The following is a 23,996-nucleotide window of genomic DNA, read 5'->3' on the forward strand; positions in this document are numbered from 1 at the left end:
AGTCTCTCCTGGACCTGCACAGGGCACTTTCCTGCTTCAGGAAGGTGAGCCCTCCCTGACTCAAACCACAGGGTCACCTAAACTTCTGCCTCCTTTCCCACCTCACTAGCACTTAGGCCACCTTACCTTTGTAGTCACTGCATATTTATCTTATTTTCTGTCCCCTCCTAGCCATCTAGAACATCCATCACATGAAAGTGTGGATTTCTACATGGTGTGTTAATTGGGGTGTCCCTGTGTGTAAACCAGGAGTGGGCACCTGGTGGGCACCCAGTGAGCAGTTATTGATTGAGTGGTGAGTACATGGAGCCACAGCTGGAGGAGTACCTTTAGCAAGGCTATTCTAGCATGGAAGGTGACCCACAGATAATGATCATGTGACTGCAGTTTTTGGCGGGGGTTTGCCCCTTTTAAGTGTCATCCGTTAGAGCTATATTTACTCCTTACTCTTTCCTACTGGTCACACTGGACATCCTTCAATTTCAGTTTCAAATGCACTCTAACACAACCTGCTCTCCAGAAATGGACAGACTATTTTGAAATTGGAGACTGTTGTTTTGGGGGGTAAACTGTATTTTCCAAATTCTGGTTCTGGAAGGAAGGAATTCTTCACTGGGTAAGATTCAGGGTTTGAGTTACCTGCATACCCAAAGCCATGGGAAGTAATTAGTGATCAGTGTATATTGTCACCTGGCCATTACTTTTTGGTCTTCTATTTCAGATGCCATAAGTTCCACGAACCCGCGGGTCATTGATGATGCCAGGGCGCGGAAGCTCTCCAACGACCTGAAGAGGTGCACATACTACGAGACGTGTGCCACATACGGGCTCAATGTGGAGCGGGTCTTCCAGGACGGTAAATGCTCACTGCCGTGACTGTCACAGCTGCGTGCCGCAGGGGTACTTTAGGGAAATAGCCTCCCGTGAGCAGGGGTCAGAGCCCCTTGCATGGTATGTGGGCATCAGTGCTGTGACATGCGGTGACTGTCAACTCTGTCCAGCTTTCACTGGTGCATTCAGAAGAGACAACGGGACGCCTACTTTAAAACAGTCCTGGGTCGTTCTGTGTGTCATGTTGTCTCACCTGTGTACAGGGTGAAAAACTCCTTGAGCTATTATTTATCCATGTGTTCTGTCAGCCTTTGATGTGTATTGTGTCTTTATCATAATTGCTGGGTGTGTTGGTGCTCACCCATAACCCCAGCACCCAGGAGGCAGAGGCAGAAGTATTGCATGTTCAAAGCCAAGGATTACATAACAAGACTCTGTCTCAGAACTCTTAACTTCCCCAACCAAAAACAAGACATGCACAGAACAAGGCTTTAAATATTTGCTGTAAGGCTTTGAGGAAAATAAACTGAAAGAAGAGAGTCAGGTTTAGACCAAAAAAAAAATAAATAAATAAACACACACGCACACACACACAGCCGAGAGTGAGGACCAGCATTTAGGAACTGTTCTATGTTGCTTACAGTCATTACTGATCATCCACCTTTGGGGAACACCCATAAATCAACAGGGGATTCCCCTGGAAGAGTGTCTGGCTCCTGGAGAGCCAGGGTGAGCACTCACCTTAGTGATGGCAATGCCAGCTATCAGTTTCAACAGGGGCTATGAAATAGGGAGGGTGGTTTCCAGCCTTTTGGGTCAGGGAGGTCTGGGGGAAGCAATTCTTTTAGAGTTGGAGTCTTTGGAGGAGGAGGCTCTAGTCAGAGGGTCCCGTTTCTGATGGTGGTTGTAAGAAATTATTTGTAGTCCCTTCCTCTTCTGGCCTAAACCCACAGGTGACAGAGCCACCTAGGTCCTCCTGCTCTGGTGCTAAGAGGGGTGTTGGGGAACAGAGCTGCCCTCTGACCCTTGAGAGATTTCCTGGGCTGTGCAGAGGTCAAAGACTTTGCTGAGCCCTGACCCAAAAGAAAAGTTGTTACCAGTGGTGAAAGCAGTGACTATAGGACTGTATCAAACCAGGCAACCTGGCTTGGCTTTGAACTGTCATGAGATTGTTAGTATTCCACATTTCCATTATTTTATGAATTTCAAATGCTGTGCCAGGTTTCAAACTTTGCATTTCCCTCAGTCTCCTGAGCAGCTGGTCCTTTCCAAGCTTTGCCCTCTTTCCTCCTCTGCCTCACCTGTTTTCTGGTACCTTGGTGCCATTCAGCCCCTCCTGACTTACCTTGCTGTTATTACCTTTCCCAATTCCAATTCTGAGGAAGCCTGGGGACCGCAGGCTGCTCTTCCAGGAGCATAGCCTCATGTGAACACCCCTGGCACCATGAGCTGGGCTGTGGTTTACAGCTCCCTGAGTGTTAGCTGTGGAGAATCATACTGGGAAGCATTTGGTGTCCCCCAGAGGTGGGCTCCAGCAGGCCAAGGTCACTGTTTGCTGTCGTGTAGCCCAAACCCCAGTGTAAGCTGAAGGACTGTAGGAAAAAGCCCACACCAGGGCCACAGCCAAGTCCAGCTGGCTGCCTTCTTCTGTGCAGACAGTTTTCTGACACTCAGCCTGCCTGTCAAGCCTGATCCCCAACGTGGTCATGTGGCGAGGTTGTGGCAATGGGCTTGTTCTCCTCAGTGCTGCTTTATTTCTTACATTTGCTATGGTTAGCAACGTAAGTTTTCCAGTAAATAAGTGAACTGTTCATGTACCAATAATGTTAGAAATTAAGTAATAGCAGGGGATGGCAAGATGATGACGCCTTCCTGCCAAACATTTCATTTAGTGCATTCTGACTGCTGCATCAGATTCCCATAGGCTGAGCAGTGCACATGACAGCAAAACTTACTTCTCCCACTTCTGGAGGCTGGAAGTCCAAGATCAAGGCGCCTGCGGATCTGGTATCTGATGAGGTCTCTTCCTGGTTTGTTGTGTCCTCAATGGCGGAGGACAGAGAGAGGAAGCTAACTCACTCTCCCTGTCTCCTCCTATAAGGACACTGACCCCACCAGTGAGGGCTCCACTGTCGTCATCCCATCGCCTCCCAGTGCCTCACCCCCAACACCATGAGGGTGAGGGTTTCAACATAAGAATTTGAACAACACAGACGTGTAGTCCATAATAGCCAGAATATTTGAGGTCGTGTCTGGCAGGTATCTGTGGGCTGGGAGTATTTCTGTGTCCTTTAGATGCTGACGGGGAGAAGAGGGGGTGACACTGCCATGTGCTCGTGTGACCCCACCCCGTGTGTCACTTCCATCTGACATACACTGTGCTCATAGTATCAGTTTTCATAGACTCGGGAGGTCTTCAGTCTTGTTATTTCTCAGAAATAACACATTAAATGTTTGGATTTTATAGAATCTGTAAAAGATAAATAATATTCACACTGCTACATAGTTTTTTTGTTCTGTTTTTTGGTCCCTAAAATATTCTTATTTATATAAAGATAAAATTGGAGTTACTTTGCATACTTTATATGGGAATCATATGGTATATATTTTCTTCTTTGTATTTTTTACTTAAATCATACACTCCTTTTATTGTCAGTGATACAAGGAGTTGCTAAACTGACTTAATATTGCACTCAAGTAGCACAACAACTACCTTGACAATAACAACCCATTTAATCCCCAACAAAATAAACAAACTGTATGGTTTTATAGTTATTTTAAGGGCTGGTGATATAGCTCAGAGATAAGGCGTTTGCTAGCAGGCCCAAGGCCCTGGATCTGTGCTCAGCACTACAAATAAACATAAACAAGACCCAAGAAGTCAAGGCTTAGGGAAGGTAGGTAACTTGACCATAAGCACACAGCCTGGGTTGCCTCCCCATCCTGGAACTCAAGAGCCTGAACCTTACCTAGACACAGAGCCATATTGTCATTGAAACAATAGCAGACGGGTTCTTGGGCTTGAGGGTGCATCACCCTGCCCATCCCCGAGGAAAGCTGGGCCACAGGTGCATCCAGCAGTACCCACCACCCACTCACAGGTTTGACTGCTTCAGGTTTTCTTTTGATTTGGCTTACTTTCACATACTTACTTTTTATGTCTTTGTATTGAAAATGCATATAATTTTTATGAAGTATGAGGTTGATAAATAAAAGAAAATCACACCTGTATTCTCAGCTATCTGGGAGGCATTGATTGTGGAAGGATTGAGGCCAGCCAGGGCAAAAAGTTAAGGAGCCCCCATCTCAATCAAAAAGCTGGGCCTGGTGTTGTGCATTTGTAATCCCAGTTGCTTTAGAGACTGTAGGTAGAAGGAATGAGGTCTGAGGCTGGCCAGGACAAAAAAATGTGAGACCCTACCTGAAAAATAACTAAAGCTAGAAAGGACTGGGGACATGACTCTTCAGTGCTAGAGCACCTGTCTAGCAGGTTCAAGCCCCCTCAGTTCAAGCTCCAGCACTGCAGGTGGTACAAGTATGCACCCAGGTGGCTCCTGGGTTAAAGTTTTAAGAGAATGCCTGCTGCTTTAATTTGGCTTTAGTGTCCTGGAACAGAAGACAAATGGGAAAGCTGATGGAGCAGCCTCGTGTTGCGTGCTTTTCCTTTGGGCTTGTAGCTGTCAGGCTGTGCGTCAGAGGCCTGGGTACTTCAGTGGGGAGCTTCTCTGTTTGCCAGCAGAGCCTGAGGCAGGCCTGCAGCTCAGCTTTTGTCTCTTCACTTATTCCCTTGAGTAGCACCTCACACCTAGTCCTGGTAGCAGGCAGGGCACAGGAGGGTGGCACGAAAACTCACATGGAAAGCTAAGCTGTATTTTGCACCAGTGGGTGTGATAGGCCAGGCTGCTTTCTACCCTTCCCCTGCCCCGCTGCCCGGGTCATAGTCAGAAGACTCAACTGTCCTCACTCATCTTGGCTGGCAAGATTGTGGGGCTCATGGGGCAGGACTGTCTGGCCTTTACAAGGGAGTTCCTTTAAGTAAGATTCACCTTTAAAGGATTAATGTACTCCCTGCTTCTCCTTGATTCAAGCAGCTGAGTCTGACTTGGGATGTGTGGTCCTCTGTGTGATTGCCAGTCGAGCTTGGGGGAGAAACTGGGAGGGAGGCTGGATGAAGACTCAGGCAGCCATGGGCTGCAGGTCCATCCTGCAGCTTGCACAGGGCCTATCTCATTCCTGGAGCCATCACGGCCAGTGTCTCTCAGTCTGTCAGCTTCTGTGTGATTCTATTTTGGTGCTTGTGGTGTCTGGGAGAATAGCCATGCACAGGCTTTTGTATTTTTAAAGTTGAAATGGTAGTTTCTGTGTTGGCATTAAATTTTTTGGAAGTTCTTGTTTATTCTCTTAAAGGCCTGGATGGATATAGAAAAATAAAGTCCACTCATTGTAGATATCATTTCTCTGATGCTGTGGTCTTGTTGTTGCATTGTAAGAAAAGTTTCTCTTGTGTTCTATAAAAGAACCACTCTGAAAGGCAGGAACATTTTGGGAAACATATGTTTGTTGTGGCACTGTGGTCAGAACTCCGGGAGATGCAGAAAAAGGGTTGTGTTCCAGGATGACCTGAAATGGTTAGAACTTAGCAGCAGAGATGAAGTCCTCCCTCCGTGACCAGTCATGTTGGGATAATGCCAAGCCCAGTGCATAGGTGGTGAGAGGGGCCTGTTGAGTGTGAAGTGCGCCAACTTGGTGGAAGACAGTGGCCTCAGGCTGGCTTCTTCAGGGTGATGGTGGCAGGTTTCAGTTCCCTGCTGCGAGGGTAGAAAGTGTCAGTTTTCGTCTCTTTTTTCCAACACTTTTGGATTTCTCGCTGTGCATGGGGTGTGCAGGATGGATTCTTGTTCTGCTGCAGGTGACACTGCTCCACAGTGGTGAACATGCCTGTCTGTGTCTGTGTCACAGTGTTTCATTCAACCTCTGGAGGAGCAGAATCACTTTCTTGTTTGTTCTGACATTTATGGGGGAGCCCAGAAGCTTAGGGCCCTATATTTTATGGTTTTAAATTGTGGCATCTGACTTGTTGTGGTATTTTAAAGTCTCTGGTATTTAAAGACTGCTGATTTCCCCTTCAGAGGGGTGAGGAGTCAACCTCAGTAGGGTACAGAATTGCTTTCATTTCCCCTTATCTGATCCACATATGTCCTACCCACCCCGTGGTGGTGTAGACTTACCTGAGTTGTAAGCAGTGCTTTGTATACAGGTTGTTCTCTTGTGTATCCCAACAAAAGTTGTTGTTCTTCCATACATGTTCTCAGAAGTGTAGTCATTTGTGAAATATCAGTTCAAAGCAACATATCCTACACATTGTGCATACGCTGTCTAGCATACTCCATACCAAACCTTAGTTTTTTATCTTCTTAAGCTTGTATCCAGAGGAAAGCAGAAAAACCTACATGCAATAGCTCGCTCTGACAGCAGTTGTTAGGCCAGGTCAAGATCCATGCAAGAAAGGTACATCACGAGCTGACATCGGTTTGCTTAATGGTCTCCAAGGCCAGCTGAGGGATCTCATAGCAGCCTTTCATCCTAGGATAGATCTGTCATTCATGTCAGAGGTGATTCTGTTTTGGGGACAGAAGGGTGGGAAAGCTGGGCCATAGAGTCAGAAGGGTACTGCACACTCATTGCTAGCAGACCACAGCCTTCACGGCCTTCGGGCATACACAGATGCCTGCCATTGCATCCTTTGATTGCATGCTTATGCATGTCATCCTGGTGCATGGGCATGTGTTTGGCATAGCAGTCCTGTGTATGCTAGCTAAGAGCCCATGCTGGAAGGAGTTGTGTCTTTCCCCAGATTACGGGGTAAGCTGGGGACCTTGGTTTGCTTTGTATCCTTTGCGCCCCAAGATTGAGATCCTAGTCTACAAAGAATCCTGGTGGTGTACTTTAGGTATCTGCAGCTGGTTGTCCCTCATTACAGGAAGGTTCAGAACTAGGGTGACTGTATTAATGAGCCTGGTTATCCAACCTAATTGTGTGCACTAGAGGCTCATTACGTGCAAGCAGGCTTCTGGCTTTTCTCCTGAGCACTGCATCATCTTGTTCTGCTGATGCTACAGTCCTTTGTTTGTGCTGCTACAGGACCGGTTAGTTGTTCCTGCTCAGTTCTTTCCTTCAGCCAGCTCAATTCTCATTGTTGGGGTTCCCTATTGGAGTCCTTGTTCCTGTTGCTGTTTTTTCCTTCATTATTTGAGAAGTTAAAGCCCTGTGCATGTGCTTCATGCACAAGAATACTTTCAGAAATAAGAGTTTTCACCTTCAAAGGCAGATCATAGATGCAGATATACATATATGTATATGTCTATAAATATACTGAGCATTTTGTGTAATGACAAAGTGAATAATGAACCATTATCTGTTTATGTATTTTGTCATGTGTTATGACTAATGTTTACATAGAGGTTAAAGACTTCTGATGTAGGATAGTAGATCTTATTAGGCCTCATTTACAGCTGGGAGCCACACTGAGGTATTTGCTTCCCAAAGTCATGTGGCCCAATTGGCCAAGCTGCCAACTCTGGCTTCTCCCTGCACTTTCCCTGTATGGCTGTCGCCATACCCGTCCCTCCTCCTGCCCCTGCAGGTGCTCACTGGCCCTCTGTAGTGTATCTTTAAGACTTCTAGGACAGATGGGTGGGTAGTTTGATTCAGGACAGGATGGAAAAGGTGAGGCTTTTGAATTGTACTTTGTTAAGAGGGTTTCATATTGTGAAACTTCCCAAGAACACAGATGACTGAAATAAGTTGCTACTTCAGTCTCAGTAGTGCTCATGTGGCAGTGTTGAAGTTGAGGGAAACAAACAAACAAACAAACAACCAAACAAAACCCCATAAGTCAGGTTCCCCAGAGTTGATTGATTGATTCTCCTAAGGTGATGTTGATCCTGATTTGGTGGCTCCCCTGCTGTCATTAACCACGAGTATCAATGGCTGCCATTACCTATTGGGTGTCTTTAGAGCCACCCAAGGGAAATTGGAATCTGTAGGTTGTCACCAAAAGAGCCACATCAAGCAGGATTCAGAATCTCTGACTGCATGGGGAAGCTCCTCACTTGCTGGTAACAGTAAGAAGACTTTTGATTGGGCCAGCAGGTGAGGAGGGTGTGTGGTTGGGAAGGGTTTGTAGGTTTAGGAAGGGTTTGTAGGTCTGTGAGGACCATTCTGCTTTTGCTGTGTGTGTTTGGGTGGGAAAGTGCCTAAGTGCTTATGGCGACTGTTTTATAAAATGTGACATTGCCAGCACCCTTGACATGTGCATTTCAAATTTAGTTAATTTCTTAACCAAAGAAGCTTTCTTGTATAGTGGCATGAAATCAGAAATTGAAGTAATGAATTAATAATAAACCAAAACAAGCTCTTTGTGTCACCAGCCATATATTCACAGTTGGCAAAACCAAAACGCTGTCAAGTTAGTACTTTTTTTAAACATTTGGGGCACAAATTCTTACATGTGTGTTGCTGTAAAAACACGTGCTTTACAAATGAGCAAACGTCTGGCACATACGCTGGGACAGAATCCTTCCCATGTCCTCAGCAAATCTGGATAGGGTGAGTTTCTAAGCTCCACCAAACATCTCGGGGCTAAACTGAGAATTTGCTCAAGGTTGTTGTCCTCCAGGAAACCCAAGTGTTTTTGAATGTTGTCTCAGTTCTTTCACATTACAGCTGTGAACTTGGCCTGGTTCTTGTTGGACTGTTCAGTGGACCAACGGGCCAGATTTCTAAGGAAGAATCCTCTCCTTAGCTTGCCAGTTGATTTGCTTAAAGTCACCCATTCACAGTGAACATTTTTAGATGGATCTATGCTGACCACCATTAAGGCCCGTGTTCCACGGACTTTAGCCACTGTTCTAATGATAAAGTCAGGCATGAAATTTGATCATTCTTAAGGAGACGTTTTGAATCTGTTATGAGTTGAGTCCTGGTGTCCCTACAGGCCAGTGGGTTAAAGGCCGGTCCTCACTTGGTACTGTTAGGAAGTGTGGAGCGTCAAGAGGTGGGGTGGTCTTTGGGCGTTGGGGCCCTTGTGGGGATAATGAGACCCTGGCCCTGCCTTTTCCTTTCGTTTGTATCCGGGCCGTGAGGCGACTAGTTGGCTCTGCCGGTGCTCCAGCATCACACGTACCTCTACAGACCCAGAACAACAGGGCCAATCACTGTGAACTTGAGCCTCTGAAACCGTAAGTCCAAATCAACCTTCTCTTTTTACAAGTTGATCATCTGAGAAATTTGTTACAGTGATGGAAAGCTGACAAACATAGATTCTTCAGAAAACAATAGGAAGAAGTGATCTTAACATCTTCATCAAGAATTTATCACAGAGAATCAGAGTCAGTAAGTAATCTTTATTTCATAGTGCTTGGGAGCAAGACTTTGTCTGTTCTGGCAATTTCTTACTAAGTCTGGAATTTTTCCTGCTGTGTTTCTGTCCTGGGAAACACTAAGCATATACAGATGCTCCTACATGTGTGTAGAAATACCTGGATTAACTCTCATGCCGCCAGAGTTAGATCGTTAAACACACCGTTAGTAGATGCTCACTTGTTTTGATTTTCATGTTAAGACTCATCTCTTTGCCTCGTAGAATTAATTTTATCAATGACATAGAAAATGGTTATTTTAATACTTTTCTGCACTGCGGCATCATAGCTGTGTTTTGCCCCAGGATTCCTCTCTAATGACTTTAGCCAGCTTGAATTAGCTTGATGTATCATTAATGCATACAAATGGCTTTTATTTTTGTTCATAATCTCTTCATAATGCCACGGCATTCTGCTCTTTCTAATGTTTTTAAAATGATTAAATGGTGATGTACTTTTTGACCTATTTAGCCCTTCGCAGAGTGGCTGATCAAAAGAAGAAGCACTTAAGCAGAAGAGTCGAGAGTTGTTACAATCTGCAGTAGGTGCTACTCTGTTCCTTCCCAGTCTTGTCCTTGGTAACATTTTTTCCCTTCATGGAGTATGGACATAGCCATCTTCATTTGTTGAGGCACTGTCTGCAAGCACTAAGCTAGTAGCACTGAGCTTGTTCAGTTCATAAAAGAGAAGTGTACTCACTAGGTTGACCTTGTAAATTGTGTCGCTCTTAGATGTGATAAATTTCTCACGTGGGAATTTTGACATAAGCTTGGACGAATGTTGGCTCCACGAATGTGGGCTCTAGAATGTGGGGTTAGTTTGCAAAAGTAGACCTTTGGTGACTGCGGGTGTCTGTTTCCCACCACTGAGGGAAAACCACGACTGTTCAGGATGGGTACAGTTCAGTGTTGGACTTCATTGTTCCCAGGACACCACCCAACTCGTGCTTTAGATTTGCTGCCTTTCGACAAATTAAATTTTTTATTTTATCTCTCACTTAAGTACAATAACTTTAACCTTGCGTTTTTGGGCACCATTTGCTTTTTGGAGGCAGATTTTCACAAAATTAAGGTCAGGTAAACACTCAGCAGATCACACAACGATTTCAACACAACTGAGAATAAAGCAGGACTGATCGAGAGCTCCTTCACATCCACTGAGCTGTGGAATGCACGCAGGGGAACAAGAACTTTTTGGTTATTTTGAAATTTCGATTGATTTTTTTCCTTTTTATTTGGTACACCTGGTCAAAATGCATGTAACAAGTCTGAATTGGCTTACTATATTTGGTCAGAGCAATTGGAAAGGTCCCAAGGAATGTGGCACACTAATAGCCTTGCCAGTCTTCCTGAGGTAGACAGAAGCAGACTGCAGAGCAGATTGCACATTTGGTAAAAGCTTTGAGGAATGAGTTGGGTAATGTGAAATTTGCCAAAGCAAAGAGAGATTTTTAAAGGATATGAAATACAGAAATGCAAATCTACCCGTAATGCTACCCACACGGTGGCAGTTACTGTTGGGGCCGTGTGCACACAAACGTGTCTTGTGTTTAAGAACAGTGGTTTGTTGAGCATCGTGTTGCTGTGCAGCCAGCTTCTCACATAGTGCCTGCCCTGTGCCGTAGTTACTCATTTTTACACGTTCCACTGAGTGAGTAGAACCACTTTTTGACCCAGTCGGTTAGACATCTTGCTGCTGCTGCTGTTTTCCTGTTTTATTTCTTTTTGAATCAGTGCTTCACTCGTCTCCCTCCTCAGTCACCTCCTTGAAGTCCCTCTCCGTAAGTGGGGTGGCGAAGCCAGTAGGTGCACTGTGTAAGGCTTTTGATCTCTGGTGTCAAACAGTCATCTGCCCAACCTGTTCCCGTGCAGGTTTCCTGAAGCCACACTGGGTGTCTTCACTTGAAAAACCTTTATTGGTTTATAGCTAGAAAAGTGCCAGACACTACTTTCAGTAGGTCTTCCCTTAAAGTGAAAGTCACTCCTCCTCCCATCATCAGTCACTTTGCTGAGAGCCAACGGGTCTGTGTCTTGGGTGGACAACCTGGACTGTTGAGTCAGGGTATCACTAATGTGCTTACAGACAGCCCCTTGGGGTTCATTGTGGGTTTGCTGTGGCCGTCAGTGCAGACAGCACCAAGCCCCTGCTCCCACCAGGCCAGTGTGACTGGGACTTCGGACGTAGGCCGAGATGCTAGAGCTGCCTCCAGCTCCTTCCACCAGTTGGCAGGTGGCTCTGTCAACACGTGAGAGACGTGTATCTGGGATGCAGGATATTCCTGAGGAGGGAGAGAGAAGTCCCTAGAGTCAGGTCCTCCCCCAGCTCTGCACTGTGTTAATACGTCCAGGACCACCCCTGTCCATGCTGAGAAATTGAATGCAGACAGGCTGTAGGGCTGTAGAGCAGGTGGGGTGGCCACGGCCTCGGCTCCCTTCCATTGCTCACCTTTTCCTCATCTGCCAGTTCGTATTGTCAATCTGGATAGGCCTAGGATATTACCCAAAGCAGTGTTTCCAAACATCTAAAGCACACCTGCCTTTGGCTGAGTATGTACTCTTCATTATTTCATGTTTAAAACATCAAAATTTGGGAAATCTGTCACCAACAAGTCACTGCTGTAAAAAGTAAGGATTTAGACACTAACCATGCCTTCTCATTCCCTATATCCTCACTATGCTTGCGAGCAAAGGCATTCCCTCCCTGGGTGAGCGTGTCTGGGAACTTGTGGTCCCTGCTTTACTTCCTTATTCTTTGGCACTCAGTCGGTCACAGTCGCAGCTGCCCCCAGGGGCTGGCCCCTGATTGGGAACATGAGCTTGCGAGTGTGTGCTGAAATGTATAATTAATAACAGTCTCAGAGAAGAGAGAGCCTCAGCAGTGCTCAGCTGGGGGTTGTGTTTTCAGCCTGCGGCAGGTACACAGCAGAGCTGGTGATGCCCCAGGCCCCACCCCCACCCCCCATCCTTGGGCTGTAGGACTGCTGTCCCCTTAGAGATGGCTACAGTCACCTTCCACCTACACATGTCTGTATCTGGGGGAGGGACTGTTCTTGTCCCAGTTGTCTGTACTCTGAGGGCAGCTGTAGTTCAAAATGAATTTTCTTGGTCTGTGATTGGAAGAATTTCAGGAAACCCACTCATTTAATTTTGTATGTCAACCATAAGAAAAAGTACTGAACAGCAGTACAGTATCTCAGCCTGGATGCTGAGAAGTGAGTGCTCCCATCCCTGCACCAAAATTTTGTTAATAAAGCAAAGATCAAAGTAGTGCCTGCATTTAAATTCATTTCTTGCTTGAGCTACAGACTTGTAGGATTTTAGAATCTGAAGGACCTGAGACCCTGTTTTGCTACACCCCCCACCCAGTAGGTGAGCAGGCTGCTTGGAGAGTGCACAGTAGCAAAGCAGATGCTAAAATTAGGTCTGTGTCTCTTGGCTGCAGTTTCACCATTGTTTTGGAATGTTACATTGAAAAGTCATTGGTTACATTTCTATAGGCTTAATAGTTTTGAAATGTTGGGGATCAAGCCCAGGGCCTCCACATGCTAGGCAAGCTTTCTACCACAGAGCCAAATACCCCCAGCCTACCTTGATTACATTTCAAACCCTGGTAGTGAAGTGAAGTGCTTTTTTAAATTATGTTTTATAAAGCTTGAGCCTCGTAACAACAAGAGTTCTTAGCTTAAATGTAGTGCCACAGTCAGCACAGAGATTGTTCCCCTGAAAACCCCTCCCTGCAGGCTGTTTTCTTCATGTGATGTACTATGTGTTAATACATAGAACATTGGGTCCCTGCCAACTCTCTGAGAATGACCATATGACAAAAACAAGGCATGAGCACTGAAGTACTTCTGTACTTTAGTAAACTGCCACTAGGGGGCATCAGAAGCACTCATAAGAATTATTTTCATCCCAGTGGGTTTTTTTTTTTTTCCCCTTTTGCTGTCACCATGGAGAATCCTGCCATAATAAAACTAATGCTGGTTTAAGAGGCCATTTAGACCTGAAATAAGATTCACTCCATAAAACATGTGAAGTTACTGGATCAGCAGCCCACGAATGCAGAAGTAAAAAGTTTCACTCATTAGAATGAGAACAAAATTAAAAAGATGAAATCATATATTTTGTGGTTAAAGGAATCCACATCTGTTCTTCCTTTCTGTGCTGCTTGTAACTTTGCAGAAGAATGAAAGAACATTTGGCAAAAGATGTTTCTTTTGAAAGGATGCATGAATTTATTGTTAGTCCACCATTCTCTTCTGATAGAGTCCAGAAAGACTTTCTCTGGCCTAAGCATCATCCTCAGAGTCTTGAGTCAGTGTCTGGTGCTCCATTCTGAGCAGACGGGGTGGGGAGCGCCTGGCTAGGCTGTGAGGTTGTGCGGCCAGGGTGGGTACACGTCCTTTGCTTCTGTGCCTTGCCTAGAGGTTGTGGACTTACCTCTGCTTGTGGTCTGGTGTTTCAGGGAGAGATGAACCAGAATGAGAATGCAGAAGGAAGGGAGGGAATTGGTCATGTGAGGGGAATATAGCTTTGCTTTTGCAGAGCTGAGGGTGGGCAATTACCCAAGGTCGGAGGGGGGGGGAGGCAGGGCGGGGGGAGACGCTTCCAGAGAGTCCACGGCTGTTCTGTCTCTATGAGATTGGCAGTGGACCAGGGGCTCAGCAGAGAGGAGAGCTCACTCTGATATGTTTGTTGTGATTTCTAATTTCTTAAGTTTTTTTCCCTGCTCATTTCTTCCTTCACCCTCTATCCACCCCCAGTCAAGACAGAGAACTGTCCTTTGCCATTTGCATTTGTTTATCTTTTGCGTTTACTCTTTATTTTCTCCCACTACATAAAGTCCATCAGGTTTTCTGAAATCCTAGCTTCTCAGGTAGAAAAATTTCAGTTTCTGTATTCCTAAAATGGGACTCATTGTACCTCCATTCTCTCAAATGAGACATGTATCAAACGACAAACCAGATGTTCTTCACTAATTTAATTCCTTTTATCAGAATAATAATTACAAACTGAGTGTCTGGCATTCATAAGGAAAAATGTATTTTGGAGAGGTGTACAACTTTCAGAGTCTATAAGGAAGAAAATTTAAGTTAAAGTGTGTGATATGAGAATGGAGAGTAGCGCCCCCTGTAGGAGGGAGGCTTTCAGCGAATGCTCTTAGTGCCAGAGGGGGATGTTTTGCCAGCCCCTGATCCAGGATGATATTCCAGGGGAACCTGCCAGGGTGGCGCATTGGTCCAAGTTTCAGGCATTTCCCTTGAATTCAATAAATGCCTGATTCTACCATGGGCTCTGTGTGTGTGTGTGTGTGTGTTTATGGAAGGTGGGGGGGCTTCACGGCAGAATGTGAGTGGGGACAGTGTAGGGAGTTTGAATGCACATGCGCTCCTGGGACCATGGTGGCTAAAGTATAGCCCAGGACACTTGGACGCTTGTATTCTGAGTGAGGTGGGGGCACCTTGGTGGACCAGGGTCCAGTTTGGCTGGAGTCCCATGATCACTTTCTTACGGAAGAATAGAAGTTGGTTGTTCAATTCAACTTTGAAAAACATTGATTTCACATAATCCCTAATTCTAGGCTTCTGCAAGTTTCCTAATTTCTCAAGTAATTCTGATCATGTCTGAAAGAAACCATTGTTAAGATTAGATTAAAGACTGATAGCACTGGGTCCTCCCTGGGCATTTTTCTTCCCTGGGCATCTCCGTCCTATGGATTCAGGTCTTTTGTGGCTCCCACCACAGTTTTGTTGTAGTTTTTGTTGTAGTGATACAGCAGTGTGTCCCTGCTGTATCAGGGACACACTGAGTTTTTCCTTATGTGCAGCACAGCACCTGCCAGGAGCTGTGTTCCAGGCATTGGTGCGGCCAGGCTGAGAGCGTTTTCAACTCAGGAAGACCAGGGCTATCACACATTGAGCTGAGGTCCTCCTCCGTCTAGCACAGTCTCTGCGATGATGAGCGTGGCTTGCCCACATCTTTCTGCCTTATGTTTCCTTTTTTATCCTGTAACTGCAAGGTTTGCACTCTCTTCTCCTCTCTTCAAACAGTATATTAAAAGATCCATTCCTAAGTCTTCTGTAGATGTTTACCCCAAAATAAGATTTTTTAAAAAAACAGTGAAAGTATAGTAAAGTTGATTAGGAAAGGAGTACACTTCCAATAGACTGAAAGGGACATCTCTAGAGAGAGAACGAGAATGACCCCAAAGTAAGTGTGAAGAAAATAGAAGCTTAGGTTGAAGGACAAGTCTTAGAGCCTCTGCATCGTTCCAGAGTTGCATTCAAGCTACCTAGAAAAGCTGATGGATTTAGAACAACACCTTGCCTCTGTGGGTTCTCACAGTCATGGTAAGGGTGATTAGTCTGACAGTGACACACTCCAAAGCCTCGGGAATATCTGGCTTGTGTATTAAGGTGATGTGATGGGCTGAAGGACAGGTCCCCAAGGGACCCTTGTTCTAATCCCTGGAACCTGTGAGTAGCACCTGACATGGCTGGAGGAAGGTTCTTTGTGGATGTGATTAAGTGAAGGGTCTGGAGTGGGGAGGTTTTCCTGGGTCATCCTCTTGAGCCCTGAATGCAGTCACATGTCTCCTTGTAAGAGGGAGGCAGAGGAGAGAGGGAATGTGGAGATGAGTGGAGAGGTTTGATGATGCCATCCTGGAAAACTAGAGTGTTGGGGCCATGAACTAAGGAGTGCTGGCAACCTCAGAAGCTGGATCACAGATTCTCCCCCAAAACTCTTGGACAGAGCATGGTCCTATCTGCGTCTTGATTTCAGCAAGTGGTAGAGATTTTGGACTTCTGGTTCCAGAACTGTGAGAGAGTAAGTTTCTGTTGTTGAAGCCACTGGTTTTGTGAGATCAGTCACAGGAAGCTGAGACTGACAGTGAGATGAAGTGAAATGAAAGGGCTCTGGGGAGAGCACTGCTCCCCAGCCTGCACTCACACTGCAGGTTCAGATGGGGAGATGCACCTGCACGGATACAACCTGTAGCAGGTTCTCCCCCCGCCCTGTTCTACAAGCCCAGGAGCCTACCCCCCAGCCACAGCCAAGGGACTGGAAGGCGTAGATGGGTGTGAAGACACACAAGGGCCTTTTCAAATCCTGCAGAGGCCTGGAGGCCAGTGACCAGCAGGAGTGATGGCTGTGAGGTCTGCCTTGTCTTCCTGAGGATGGTATCTGTGCAGTCAGGGGACAGCTGATTTTGACTTCTACTTCCCGTGCACTCCTTGCCCCCTCCAGCCTGCCAGCAGCCCCCATCTCCCACCAGCCTTGCCTCTGACCTTCATCCAGCAGCCACTGCCCTCCTCATCTGAGGTTGATGCTCTTGACCTTGTCCTGTGCCCTTTCCCTCTGGGCCACCAGAGCCTCCTGCTCTTGCTTTTGTAAATCCCAGTGCACCTCCTCCTCCTCCTCCTCTGTAGGGTGCTCCTTCTCTACCCAGCCTTCTGTGAGGGAATTAATTTTTTTGTGTGTATGTTGTGTAGTACTGGGGATTGAACTCAGGGCCTTGCACACGCTAGGCAAGAATTCTGCCATTTGAGCCATGTTCCTAGCCCTTTTTTTTTTGTATTTTGCTTTTCTTTTCTATTTTTTGGAAGGGAAGAGCAGAGGATACAGGGATTTGAACTCAGGGCCTTGTGCTTGCTAGAGAGATGCTCTGACATTTGAGCCACACCTCAGCCAGTGTATTTTGTTTTTTAGATTGAGTCTTGCTAATTTTGTCCAGGCTGGCCTCGAACTCATGATCCTTCTGCCTCTGCCTCCTGAGTAGTTAGGATTATAGGCATGGTCCACCACATTTGGCTCCATGATGGAATTTTTTGACATCTGGCTCTAGCCATCATGTCTTTTCACTCTGCGATGGCCTCAAACAGTCCATCTGCATTGGGTGCTTCTGCCTGCAGCAGAGAGAGAGAGAGAGAGAGAGAGAGAGAGAGTGCTCAGGCCAGCTCCTTGGCTCAGGTTGACCAGGCCTCCACTTGGCAGGTGTTTCCTGAGCACTGAGTGCACTCATCAGTGTGTCTACTGATGGTCCTGGACTCTCCTCTGTAGCCTAACAGTGGTCATCAAAGTAACCTCAGGGCCACCTGGCATAAACCACACTCTCAGCTTCAAAACCACGCAGCTCCAACCCACCTTTTGAAAGGAGAAAAATTGGTTAAATTTGAGCAGCTGGGGTGTGGCTCAGTGGGTGCTTGCCTAGCATACAGGTTGCCCTGGGTTCAATCCCTAGTACTGCAAAAATGAAACTAACAGCAGCAAACTTGTGATGTCTTGTAGATCACTAAAAACTTGACTATCAGTGTGGGAGTCAGAATATTTCCCCATTTTAGCCTTGTTACATTTTGTATTGTATTGTTTGACCTTTCTACAATCACAAAGGGCATAATGACATTTCAGTCCTGACAGAATGGGCAGGTGATGGTCCACTCATGAGATCCTGTCACCTCGTGACATTGTAGCCCTCTTACTTGGTGTAAGTACAATGTAACATTCTCAGAACAAAATTAGCCAGGATGCACTTCACCTACCCCCCTTAATTGATGCATGACTGGCCTTGTTTCAAAATGGTGCCATGGAAATTGAAACAGATTCATCAAAGGTTCCAAAAGCAAAACTCAGGTGGAATTGTTTATTCTGTTCAAAAACTAGTTGAAGTAAATGAAAGGCCAGATGTCCCTGTAACTTTGCTAGTGACCTGACACACCAAGAAACCCTTAATTTCTCTTGATGAACTTTCTGTTTAACCTGTAAAGACAGCTGTTACTGAGTAGCTGCTCAGCGATGGGCAGATGGGTTCAAAAGATGCTTCACCTCAGATGTTGCTCGGTTACCCAGAATCCAGGAGTCGAGGATTATGGTCCATGAGATAAATGCTGGGTTCCGTACAGGAGGATTCAGCATCTCACTGTCTCTGATTGCCCAGCTGTGAGATGGAGGTCCTTCTGAGAGTGCCCACAACTAAATTGCAGCCGTAGTTTGCTTGGAGGACTTTGAAATTAATTATTTACTGTTGTAAAAGTAGCAGAAGGCCCAGTTCATTCTCACAAGCCACTGGCTCAGCGCAGGCTGAGCAGATTGGCCTTGCTGAGCTGGGAGCTGCTAGGCCTGTGTTCTTTACCTGTCCACTAACAGCCAACCTGGCCACATCTAGGTCTGTTGAGATGAAGAACCAAAAGCATGAAGTCCTTCATAGCTACTCTTGTTCCTATGTTTTGGAAGCCGATTAGTCCCTGAACTCTGAGATGATTAAACGACACTGACTCATTCATCAAATGGTTACTGGCCTATTGAGTGCAGTGAAGTTAGTCATGTCTCCCCCGTGAAGCTCCTTGAGGTGGTGAGGCTTGCACTCTTTCTACATCCACAGTTTATTCACTCATTGTCCCTTGTTCTCCTTTCTTGTCCTAGCACCTTAAAAAAAATTCAAATCCTCCATGCAAATACAATCCCAGTAGATGAGCTGAGTGAGAGGACATGTACGTTCTTTCACCTCACATGTAACACGCTGCTTAGTGTACGCATGCTACACGCACTGTAGAATTGCCAATTTGGGGAAAGAGCTTCTTTCTAGAGTCAAATATGTTTTTTCATGGAAAGGTTTCCCTTCTTGTAAATTCCAAAAAAAACGGGCAGGGAGGGATGGAAACACAAGGGTGCTAGGTGGACTCAGCACTGGCAGCTCTACCAGCTACCAGCTCAGGGAGGGCCCACCTCCACAGGGAGGACGCAGCAGAACAAGACAGCCTAAAGGTCCTCTGGGGTCCTACCGGGAGCCAGGGCTGAACTGTGACCCAGAGTAAACCCCTGTCTAAGCTGTACATGTTCATTGTTCAGCACAGGACTGTCATGGGGTGGGTCACCCCACAGAAGGATGATTTGCATCCATGTAGCATGTGTTTGATGCCTTGGTAACCAAAGACTTGCCACAAGAATATTTTAATGCAGAAAAAGTAGAATTTCTTTAGAGGCAGCGTGAAGACTGTAAGTCGTGAGTGTACAGACCTCCCTTCCAATAAGGGAAGAGCAACATCTTCTCCAGAGTCTTACCACAGAACATGGTGCACACCACAGACAGCCTAGTGCAAGCGTGTGTTCTTCTGTGATACCCTAGATTTCTCTGTCAGGAGATAAATGCTCAATAATTCATGGCCACTGAGAAGGGTCACCGTCCTTCCCCTGCCCTGCCCCGAGTCCAGTGCCAAGCTTGGTATGTTCCTGGCTGCTTTCCACCTTGGTGCGATCGCACTTTGATGGATGGAGGCGTTTTTACTTTGCCTTAAGAAGTGATTGTACTTTGGTAAGACTTAGAGGCGTTGAAAGTGGGTCTGTTTCTGTTTCACAGTTTCCATCACAGTTTGTAGTGAATTCTCCACAAAGATGGTTGGTTTAATAAGTGACTGAGGCCCTGTGATTTCCTGAGCAGGTGGTCCCACTGCTGGTCCATCACCCTTTCCCCAGCTCCCTTTCAGAAGCCCAGGCCTCCTGTTTCTCACAGGGTCATTTGTCTTCCTATCTTCTCTATCCACATGGTAGCCAGCTCGGACTCTCTGTTGTCTGGCCTTATGCTTTCCTGCCACAGAGCTCAGCTGTGCCCATCTCCTGCTCAAGAGCCTTTGGTGGCTCCCTAGCACCTACCACAGTGGTTTCTCAACTTGATTTTGGCCTGAGCCACTCTCACCAGGTTTTCCACAGTTGGAGGCCAGTGCGTGAGGCCAGCAGCTATGAGGAGGCCCCGATTCCTGACCTCTGATGGGTCTTATGCACACTCTGTGCAGCTCTTCAGGGAGGGTCTCCCTTGTGCAGGGTATCAAGGCTGAGAGCCCCTCCCCACCAAGACAGCCACCTGACTCCTGTCCCTGCTCTGGGCATGTGGAGTTGTCATGCCTTTCCTTAGCCTAGAAGGCCCACGTGGCTGGCAAAGTCCTGTCTGCCTCTCATGTCAGCAGTAGCTCAGAGCCCTTTTCCAGAACCTCAGGGTTCTCTCAGCCCAGACCTTTCTGCTCTCTCTGCTGCTAGAAGCAGCTTCAGAGAAAAGTTGGGGCTCTAATCACATTTGGTTATATGAGCGGCTGATCTCAGGAGAGTCTGAGTCCTGCAGGGAAATGAGGAGAAATGGGGAAACAGCAGACAAGAGTGGTTCCCTGAGCTGTCTGAGCTGGTGGGAGCAGCACAGAGGGAAGAAAAGCACAGTTGTGAGGGTCCCACATGTCTGGCTGCCTCACCTCCCTCGTCATCCATAGGCAACCTTGCCACCCGCTTTGGAAATGACAGAAGACATTGTTCAGATGGAAGGTGTGCCCAGCATCCCACCAGCAGACGCCTGCGGTGCCCTGTGCTGGTGTTCACTCTGCCCTGTTATAGGAGAGGGCGCATCCCAGACCACACCTGCTGCCACTTGCAGCCCCTTGACACCGCCCATTGGTGCTCTGGGGTCTCCCGTGAACATGCTCAGGCTTTTGCCATGCAAGCCCCAACTCATGCACCTGTCCTGAGCATCAGCAGTGCCTTGGTGGGCATGCAGGAAATACTGTGTAAAGGCACACATTCAAGTGTCTAGGGATGAAAAGAAATGACGGCTGTACTTACTGATTGCGAGCAAAGGTAGCTAAAACGCTCTCTGCTCAGGTTTTGCATTTGTTGGATCTAGGTGGTGAGTGTACGTGTTCTCTGTACTGCTTGTTACACTTTCCTGTAGGCTTGAAAATGTTTATGGTGAGATGACTGGGGATGGGTCTTCCTGGATGACTCCTTGCTCTTCTCTCTGACCTAGGTGTCCTCAGCAGTGCGCTCACCGGGGCTCTCTGATTTCCGTCAGCTGAGATCCCTGCACAAAACTGTGACTTGAGTATCAGCTGTCTACTTGACATCTGCACTTGGGTGTCTCTGAGACACCATGCACACCTGGTCCCTGAAGCTAGTGTTAGACAGTGGGATTGTTCTCACTCCATTCTTCCCCTTCCTTCCTGAATCCTCTTGGTCTGCACCATGCATATTCACCCATTTCTCCTCAATTTCTTCTCTCAGTCAGCCCAAGGACTTTTTAACAAAGGTCCAATCAAGAGAGCACCTGCTGATGTAACTCCTCGACTGTCCACTTGTGCAGGGCAGAGGTCTGCCCTGTGGGCCTGAGACTCTGCATTCTGACTCCATAAGCCCCACTGTCCAGCCACTCTCAGTTCTGAGAGGCCCTTCCTGGGCTGTGCTCTGCCCTCTTTTCCTGGCCTTCTTGTTTTCTCTTCAGCCCAGCAGGTCAGAGCTGAGTGCCAGTTTATGAGGAAAGTGCCTTCCTGCTGTGCTCCCTAGCTCAGCTCTCAGAACTGGACCTCAGGCTGCTGAGCTGCTCTGTGGCCTGGGGGTAAGGAGTCCAGCTCTTTCTCTAGGAAAGGGGGAGGGAGAATAAATGTGTTTAGGAGAACACCTGGCAAGTCTTGGGACAGGTGCTGCTGGCACAGGGTGAGCATAATGGTGATGACCTTCCTGGTGTCTGTGTGGGGACCACATCTGGACTCTGAGAACAGCAACACCAGCCCCCAGTGCCTTGTCATCACCAGCACCAGGGTGCATGGTCCTCACCTTGGGAGGCAGCCATGTTCTCTGCCCATCACAATGTAGTCCCTGCCCCTGTCCAGTGAGGCATATACTGTGTGTACATTTTTGCAGATAAGGAAACTGAGGCACAGGAAGGCCAAAGATCTAGCAGATGTTAGTTTCAGCACCAACCCAAGCAAGTAGACTCTGGATCCTTGATTCCCCACAGCACTGGCACTGGTCACCAGAATACAAATGCTGTAAATCCTGCTGTATTCACCATAAACCCAAGTGAACTTGGTGGTAAAGAATCCTCCGTAGCTTGAGAAGCAGTCAGTAGAGGACTTGAAGAAGAACATTAGTGGGTTTTGGTTTTTTATTTTTTAAATGTCAGCTTTCCTGAAATATAATTCCCTTACCGTCAAATTTAGCTAGTTGGTAACATTTGTTTTTGAGGTTTGGTTTATCGACTTTTTTTTTCCCTCTATTTCTTGGGTTGTTTATTAATCTGGAAATAATGTATGATTAATATCCTGTGCATTTCATAGCATATGAGGTAAATATTTATGATCAGAGCTTATTCCCTTGAATCTCTTAGTGTGTCCTGTTGAGCTGTCTAGATTATGTGGAAAGCCAGACCACAGCCCAAGCTGGACTCTGAAAAGCCAGGTAAATCCAGAGTGGGCCACTAGGTGGCAGTGTGATCACAGCTAGAGAAGCCTTGGTCAATGGTTTCCTTCAGGTGTGGTAGTAAGCTGGCTTTGCGAGCTGAAGGAAGGTGGTAGCAGGTTAATGTGCTGTATCCATTTTAATTTGAAAGCTATAATTAATTTGTGGATGTGGGAGAAAACTGGGAGCTTCATGACCGAGTCATGATCAACTTTCATACTCAGCCAGCAGCTCTGACTTCTGGTAGCTGCTTTGCAGCATCCAGCGAAGTGCTCCTCATTATGCCTGGAGTGTGCAGTGTAAAGTTTGTACTTAGGACGAGTGCACCGCAGTCTGCATTTCATGAAGGAATGGCACTGCCAATCTTAGGAAAATGTGATAAAGCCACTCAGATGAGGCTCACTAAAGCTGTACACTGCCGTTGTCCCTCCAACCCCGTCTCTGTCATCTCTTGATCCAGTTCAATTCAGTTTTATTTTCAGAAGAAAATGCTTTGTTGGTTTTCTTCTTTTTTTTTAAACAGCTTTAGAAAATAAGTTGAGGAATTTAGGTTTTAAAAAATTAATAGCTATAGGTAACTTGTGAAAGGTAGTATTGGTAGATGCAGCAAAAATATATTTCCACAGAAAATTGGATTTTGCACATAAAACTTAGTAATCCTAATAAAGACAGGTCATTACCAGTTTTAAGCCAAATAAACAAACTCAAAGAGATCTGCTGTCAGTATGATTCTTGGTGGTTTTTTATTTCTTTGAGATGTGTAAATCAGCTTTAGTGTAGTGAGCGCACCCCGGATTTGCTGAACTCATTCCTGCTCTGGCGGATGCTCGGGCCGAGTAATTTACAGTCCTGTGGCAAGGTATGTTTATATTTGAGCTGTGCAATGGTGTAGCTAATGAGAAGGATAAGAAATTTATAGTCCTTGGTGATTGATAGGCTTACTGCCTCAGCTTTAATTGAAATCTGAGAGATCACAGCTGTGGGCTTAAGTTGGGGGGAAAAATTACTTTAAGTCATGGAAAACTTTTAGATTTGCTTCTCAACATTTTAAAGGTAGTTCTCCTGCTGACAGTGTGGTGGGTGGTAGAAACTGTTGATCCTTATAGGGGTTGGGCAATTACACTGAGATAATTACAGGATTTGCCCTGTAACTTCCCCATGGTAGGTGGTGTGTAAGTGTGAAAAAAAAAAATTAAAGGCTGTGGGTTTTTTTAAAAAATGGCTTTAAAATTTTACATACATGATAATAAAATTCTCACGGCACTCTTTGCTAAATATTCTTTGGACTGTTACTTAAGACAGTTTTTTTAAAAAGCTACGAACGACAGAGGCAAGCCTGTGCTATTAGTCATTGCCTTCAAGTTTCCACTGGTTGTATTTAATGTGGGTATGTCTAAAGCAGTCTCACAGACCTTTTCTACCTGTCATTTTTTAAATGTCCCATTCTTGTTGAAGCTCAGTCTTGTGAAAATGTCTAAATTTTCCCATTAAGTGCTTAAAAAGTAATAAAACTAAAGTCATTAGACTTCACTCATCA

The 23,996-nt window shown here is 46.2% G+C and overlaps 1 protein-coding gene across 10 annotated transcripts in view; it reads left to right on the plus strand.

Moving 5' to 3' along the window:
- The window catches only part of Agap1 (ArfGAP with GTPase domain, ankyrin repeat and PH domain 1), a 497,350-nt gene that overhangs the window by 198,127 nt on the left and 275,227 nt on the right, over positions 1-23,996 (plus strand). For all 10 annotated transcript variants that reach the window (XM_074072056.1, XM_074072060.1, XM_074072058.1 and 7 more), the window contains one exon: positions 722-856. In XM_074072056.1, coding sequence (XP_073928157.1) covers positions 722-856 — 135 coding nt within the window. The remainder of the gene's footprint in view (positions 1-721; positions 857-23,996) is intronic.

Source organism: Castor canadensis, chromosome 4, assembly GCF_047511655.1.
Source record: "Castor canadensis chromosome 4, mCasCan1.hap1v2, whole genome shotgun sequence".
Lineage (NCBI taxonomy): Eukaryota > Metazoa > Chordata > Mammalia > Rodentia > Castoridae > Castor > Castor canadensis.